Genomic DNA, 6,986 nt, shown 5'->3' with positions numbered 1-6,986 from the left:
AAAAAGAAAAAAAAAAGTTTTTTAAATCACTCCAGCTGTTTTGAGGTACACACGTGTAGACAGGGTTATGAACGTCTCGACGTATCGTGAGACCAACGCAGTTACATCATAATAATAACAAGGTAGCGTCACTGTGCATTTGAGTGAATTAGGTATCTTACTGTCCTGTATAATCACTGCGAGTTTACTTGCTTTGCCCTGCTGAGAGTTAATTGTTTCGCCTTTAGATGTAATTCTCAAATCACAGAGACATTATTAGACGGGGACGTTTTTCTTTCAGATAAATGCATTGAACGGCTTTCATATCCACTGCGAACGAACGATGTTAAAGTGATTACATACATATTTGGTGTATTTACAGCGTGCTTGCTCTGAGCCTGCAGACTGAAAACAATTATGTTTTCCTGTCCATGTGTAGACAGGTAGGAACGCCTTTTACTCAGTGCGCATGTCATGTCAGTGACTCTGTTTATTTACAAAAAAAGCCGCGCAAAAACAACACTTTAAACTTAATGTATGACAGTACATGTTTAAAAAAAGGCCAAAATTTATCCATTGTGTCCTGTGTGTTAAATGCTATCATGTGCTGCACAGACCAGAACGCTAAAACTAACAATAAAAATAACCTCTTTTTTATTTTAAACTAAGGTCTTTTCTTCTAAAATTAAACTAAAACCTGAAAAAAGGGTGATTTGAAGCGGCTTTTTAAAAGTAAACCCTCCCCTTTTCGCCCCGGAAGTGACGCAACGAATACGAAACGCACTTCATTGTTCTCCGCTTATATGTCTCCCCCGTTCCTTAGCTAGTTTACTTCATTTCCCACCACTGCTCATCTCCAGTGCTGGCAGTAGAATGGCAGCGGCGGCACCCAACCCGGAGGACTCCACCAGGAGCAGCGGTAGCAGCGGCACCAGCACGCCCAGTGCGCTTGCTGGAGACGGAGACGCGGAAGAGGCCGAGGAATTCACCTCGTCTTCCCACTGCTCGGAGCTTTCGCGGCGGCAGAACGAACAGAGGAAGCAGGGCTTATTCTGCGACGTGACGCTGGCCTTCAGCAGCGGGGCGGCAATGGGCAGCCTCCAGAGCTGTGAGTTTTCAGCCCACAGGTCTGTCCTGGCTGCGGCCACCGACTACTTCACCCCACTGCTGGGGGGACAGTTTTCCGAGTCCTTGTCCGGACGGGTGGAGATGAAGGAGTGGAGCTCAGAGCTGGGGCCGGACCCCGAGACGGTGGAGAGTGTTATCCAATATATGTATACGGGAGAAATACGCGTCAGTACCTGCAATGTGCATGAAGTTCTGGAGCTGGCTGATAGGTATGATCAGTTTAATTTCGCATCTTTTCTTTTTTCTTTCAGAAAGATGAATTAACTATGCATGCTATGCATTGGGCCTTCCGTAGAAGTATTGTTTTTGCGCACTGCTTGCAGAAAGAAGAGTAAACAGAATGCTGTTATGTAGTTGGCAGGAAATTTTATTGTCTAATCTTTACTGTATTTCCTTTGTTTACTTTGTCAGGTTCCTGCTGCTGCAGCTGAAAGATTTCTGTGGAGAGTTCCTTAAGAAGAAGCTGAGTCTGACCAACTGTGTGGCCGTCCACAGCTTGGCTCACATGTACACCCTGGACCAGCTGGCTCTGCGGGCTGCAGACATGATCCGCCGCAACTTCCACAAGGTTATCCAGGATGAGGAGTTCTACACGCTCCCCTTTCACCTGGTGCGTGACTGGCTATCAGATGCAGAGATAACCGTGGATTCTGAGGAAGTGCTTTTTGAGGCTGTGGTGAAGTGGGTGCAGAAGAACCCAGAGGAGAGAAGCCGCTATTTTGAAGAGCTGTTTCGTCTCCTGAGGCTACCCCAGATCAAGCCCACCTACCTGACCAGAGTGGTGAAAAATGAACGACTGGTGGCATCCAACGAGGCCTGCCTGCGGCTGGTGTCGGAGGCAGTAGAGGGCCATGCTATTAGATTTGAAAACCTCAAGTCGGCTGATATGGAGTTCTGGTCTTCGCACATGGCCTCCTTTCAGCCTCGCTTTGGTCAAAATATGGACGTTATCATGGTAGTAGGTGGAGTTTCGGAGGGAGGCGACTACCTTAGCGAATGTGTGGGCTACTTTATTTATGAGGACCGTTGGGTCAATCTGCCTCACATCCATAACCATCTGGATGGCCACGCCATCGCTGCCACAGAGTCCCACGTCTATGTAGCTGGTTCTATGGAGCCAGGCTTCGCTAAGACTGTGGAACGTTACAACCCTAATCGTAACACCTGGGAGCAGGTGAGCAACTTGACCACACGCAAGCACTCCTTTGGCCTGACTTGCATTAAGGATATCTTATACAGCATTGGTGGCCATGGCAACTTCAGCCCGGGTTTCAAGGATGTCAGTGTGTATGAGCCAGAGCAGGACAAATGGCACAATCTGGAATCTGCTCCCAAAATCCTGCGAGACGTGAAGGCAGTGAGTGTGGAGGACCGCTATGTTTATGTCACAGCACGCACACCCGTCGATACAGATAATGATGATGGATTGAAGACGGTGACCACTCGTTATGACACAGAGAGTCGCCAGTGGCAGGATGTTGACTCCCTGCCTCTTATTGACAACTACTGTATCTTCCAGATGGCTGTGGCATCCACTAACTTCTACCACACAGCCTCCTGCTGTCCTAAAAGCTACACAGTTCGGGATGAGGTTGCCAGGCAGAAGATTAGTGTGCGCATCTCTGATGAGATCCTAGAAAGCCTTCCACCAGAGGTAACCAGCATTGAGGGTGCTGCAATCTGCCACTTTGATGAGGATGTTTTCATCATCGGGGGCTGGAAGAACAGCGACGATGTAGACAAGCAGTATCGCAAGGAGGCCTACCGTTACTGCGCCGAGAGGAAGCGATGGATGCTGCTGCCACCCATGCCTCAGCCTCGTTGTCGAGCTACTGCCTGCCACGTCCGCATCCCGTACCGCTTCCTGTACGGCTGCCAGCGGTACCCCATGCCCCAGAACCTTGCCCGCCAGCGAGATCGCATGCAGCAGATGCAACAGCTTCACCGGCGCACTCTCACCCTGCGCCGGCAGCTCCAGTCGCAGATAGAGTGTTGAACTGTCCACTGTGAGTTTGTCCGAAGATTTCCTGCAAACCCCAATTTCAATGCAGCTACCATTGTCCTCTACCTTGAGTCATTCACTAAAGCAGGTCCTGTTGCTCTCGTCCTGGATTTCATTAATCTGAACTGTGTGTCATCAGCTTTCATGCTGTGTTTGTGTTATTGGCTCATTTGTGGAAAGCCATGAAATATGTGGGCAGGTGTGTGCTGTCCTGCTGGTGGTCTGTGAGGAGGGATGTGATTATAAATATGTGAATAAGAGTGTTATAGTGCAGCCAACAACTAAATATCTGTTAGCCATTTATGTTGATAAAGAGGCTGTTTATCTCTTTATACGTAAATAGTATAAAAGCTGTATATGTATACATTTCTATGGATATTTTACATTCCTTTATTGTACTGGAAGACAACGTGGCATTAGTAATAATTGCATTCCTGCATTCTTAATGAACTCTCATTCCATTGTAACACTGTGACAATCGGTCCAAACCCCTTGTATCTTAACTGCTCTGTTACTACGGCTTTGCTTGTTACTGTACAGGCACAAAAACTAAATATGAATTAACACGAGGAGGTTGTTAATCATAAAATCCTGTAGACTAGTTGTAGACAGTTATATATTTGTGTGACTTTTCTTGCTCATGTAACAATAGTAATGTTTCTCCAAGTTTCCGACGAGGTGAAAAGATGAGAGGACCGTAATATCCCAAAATATGTGATAAGATGCAATGAAATCATTCCTTTGAGTAAGCTAACATTGAAACAATCTGCTCTGCAACTGCATTAAGGACCAATCAGCAGCAGCAGCTTAATCATTCCTTTTTTTGCACTTTGGTTATCTATTGCCCAGTGCATTCCCATTCATTCAACAAAGACATATTTAATCTTTGTGTATGAGTGTGGGAGGATGTGTAGGGCTTGGTTATCACTCTGCAAAGAATGGGAAAAGCTTCTGTGGAACGCCACTCTTTAACTTCTAAAGTCTTTAAAAAGTTGCCATTGCACTTTGACTTGTTTTGTTAATTTCATATCAGACGAGCTGATTGTATATTGCAAAGGCTTTGTTTTAGCTGTCTTGGAGTCAGTGAGATTTAATCTTCTTGGAAACAACAATGTTATCATTGCTGGTGGATTAGTTTCCAACATTAAATGTCTTGTAAAAGTTTGGTGTATATTGGAGTTCTGTCTATCGGAAGACTCCTTTTACCCGCCAAAGAGACGTAGAAATGAGAAAAACAAGGAATAAAACTTTAAAACAAAAGGGATTGTTTTATGAATGTGTTGTGACTGACATTCAGAAATTCCCATTCAAGCAGCGCTAATTATAGCAGTATAGGGTTACGGAGCGGAGAAATGATATTCATTTCCACTTTATGACCTAACATAAATGGCACTGCAAATATTAACTGAAATAAGCTATGTAATTTGCTTTGCATGTGATAGTCAACACTTTGTGTCCTTGGATGTATGAAATGCTAATGTCATCTCTTGAAATTAAAGTTGTTTTGTAAGACATTTGCTTGCATTGCATTACTGGATTGTGTACAGTCCAAAAGTCAGTTATTTTAGTTGACAGAGAGCTAAATGTGGGAAACATTACAGTATTGGTTTTTCTTTTGGCATTTTAAGAGGGGAAATCACATATCATTTATGAAAGGAAAACTGTTCAATCATGTAGCATGAATATTCTAACACTATGTTAAATTACTGGTAATTTTTTTTTTGCTTGGTTTCAAAAAGAAGTTACACCCTTGAAACTCTGTCACTGTGCTATTTAATTCGCAATATTATAACCATTTTAATAACACGTAGTGAAGTTCATATTTCAGTCTTGTTTAACATTAACATTAACTATTTACCACGTAAAATAGTCACCAAAAATCTCATAGTCACCAAAAATCTCGACAGTAACGACAATACTGGTGTTTCAGATTAAGTGGTGTCTCAGATTCGCTGGTGACAGTCAAACAGATGTGTCGTACACTTCTTTAGGAGCTACTAACGACCAACCGGGAAAATCTATAAATATTTCGTCTTTACAAATGCATTTATTTGCCTTTTGATTTTTTAACATGACGCAACAGTCTGTTTTAATTTATTTTGGATAATAAAGAAAGCGTGCTAGCTTAGCTGGTGCCCGCGCCGATGCCTGTTCATATACTGTTTGGAAAACGTTATTGTCATCATTATTCTCCCCACAAACTATCATTTGATTTGAGAATGGTCGGCACTACAACTAAAGCATATACTTTATATTATCTGCACTAGATGGAGGGGATGTGATTGGGCTGTGTGACAGTCCAACCAGATTAACCTGTGACACCAGCATCTGGACTAAATCAACTCGTAAGTCACCTGTTTCATGTTCAATACATCAGACAAGACCTCTGCAACTGTCGGTGTTTTGTGTAGTGTGTATTCCCATTTTATTCTATTTAGGATGCCTTAAATAATTTATTCACAAAACAGAAACCAATTGATTTTAGCAGAATGTGATGCTGTTAACAGTAAAGCAGTATTAAAATTCTGCTGGACATGGAATACATTTAGACTTTTATTTTCTTCTAATTCCTTTGTACTTTCTACTCCTTATATTTACTGACTATTTCACGTCACCACAGGCTTTACCCACAACAAACTGATTTCAGTTTAATAGTGTATTCATCAACAGCGCTTACTTCATATGACTGATGTAGAGATGAAAAATGCAAAACAACAACAAGCAAACAGGCATGTTATTTATGAATTATTTAGAGCATGATGCTCTAGTTGAGAATGGGAGGATGATTAATATAACTGAGATATAATCATATTTCATACTTCAGTTCATATTTCCTTGAATTCATGTTATCCCTTTATTACTTGGCATGAGGTTCAGTTACATTTGTACAAAAATTGCTGGCAGAAATCTTCTTTAAGGCACTCTTTGTTTTTCTGCCCTCTTTTCAGAGGTTGTACTTTTTCTCCAGTTCACACTTATCTATTAACATCACCTCTCTGATAATTTATTAGAATATGAATATAGTTTTAACTCAGACTCTGATGTTATCCTTGGAGCAGCTAAAGTATATGCCACAACTTACTCTATTACTATACCAGTAAAATTATTCTGAAGATAGTAAACTGAGAATAAACGCGTGATTATTTTTAAAATGTATTGTGTAGTTTATCTGTAAAGAAGCAGTGCGTAAAACACTGACCAGTTGCAGAAGTCATGTCTCATCTATTGAATATGAAACAGAAATCCTTCATTTGCCGAACAGTTTAACGTTGATGAAATTATGAGCAGGCATCATTAGAATCTTCTGCATTGCTCTTTCACGTTGCAGCGTGGGAACGTAGCCTAGAACGCGCATGCTCTTTCTGTCAAAGGCAATGCGATATCGCGGACAGCTGTGATGTTGTGTTAGAAAAACAAAAAATAGCAAAGGAATTCAAGACGAAACAGATCTGCTGTTGCCGTGTAGAATAAATAATAAGCGTATACTGACAGCTCACGATAGGAGGCTTTAAAAAAAATCAGACTTAACGGATTTTTCGTGAGGATGTACCTGTGAACGCAACTCTCGTGAGACTTTGTGAGATTGAACATGGCGGCATACACTAGCTAGAACCTAAACAAAACTTCTGATCTACTTATAAGACTAGTCTCTCTTCAAAATCCTGGAATCTCCACCATTTACTGACCTGGGTGAATAGGAAGACTTCATTGGCGTCTTTTTACACCGAATTTTCACCATGAGGAAAAACAAGAACAAACGTCAACCTACCAAACGTAAAACTGCCAGTCAAACACAAAAGTCCAAAAGACCTCGTAATGATTCACCAAAAATGACAGAAAAGGACAGTTCTGAATTGACACCATTCGAGATTTTCTT

General features: G+C 42.0%; 2 protein-coding genes across 2 annotated transcripts in view; both read left to right on the top strand.

The window, feature by feature from the left end:
- Positions 1-742: 742 nt before the first annotated feature.
- Positions 743-4,623, top strand: LOC113020408 (kelch-like protein 11). Its single transcript, XM_026164361.1, has 2 exons — positions 743-1,316; positions 1,519-4,623. Exons 1-2 carry the CDS (start codon positions 853-855, stop codon positions 3,101-3,103), a joined length of 2,049 nt encoding a protein of 682 aa, XP_026020146.1. The 5' UTR covers positions 743-852; the 3' UTR covers positions 3,104-4,623.
- Positions 4,624-6,463: 1,840 nt separating this feature from the next.
- LOC113020407 (cytosolic 5'-nucleotidase 3) overlaps positions 6,464-6,986 on the top strand; it is a 7,608-nt gene continuing 7,085 nt past the window's right edge. The window contains 1 exon segment of the mRNA XM_026164360.1: positions 6,464-6,986. This exon segment is cut by the window's right edge and continues 7 nt beyond it. Within this exon segment, the coding sequence (XP_026020145.1) occupies positions 6,847-6,986 (140 nt within the window). The 5' untranslated portion in view covers positions 6,464-6,846.

This window comes from Astatotilapia calliptera, chromosome 4, assembly GCF_900246225.1.
Source record: "Astatotilapia calliptera chromosome 4, fAstCal1.2, whole genome shotgun sequence".
NCBI classification, from domain to species: Eukaryota; Metazoa; Chordata; class Actinopteri; order Cichliformes; family Cichlidae; genus Astatotilapia; species Astatotilapia calliptera.
Note: the sequence above shows the minus strand (reverse complement) of the source record. Positions and strands in the feature narration are given on the sequence as shown.

Excerpts from the sequence above, each read along its gene's own strand:
- LOC113020408 (XM_026164361.1), top strand. The coding sequence starts at position 853 with ATGGCAGCGGCGGCACCCAACCCGGAGGACTCCACCAGGAGCAGCGGT. Across the intron at positions 1,317-1,518 it reads GTTCTGGAGCTGGCTGATAG|GTTCCTGCTGCTGCAGCTGA; the intron begins GTATGATCAGTT and ends TTACTTTGTCAG.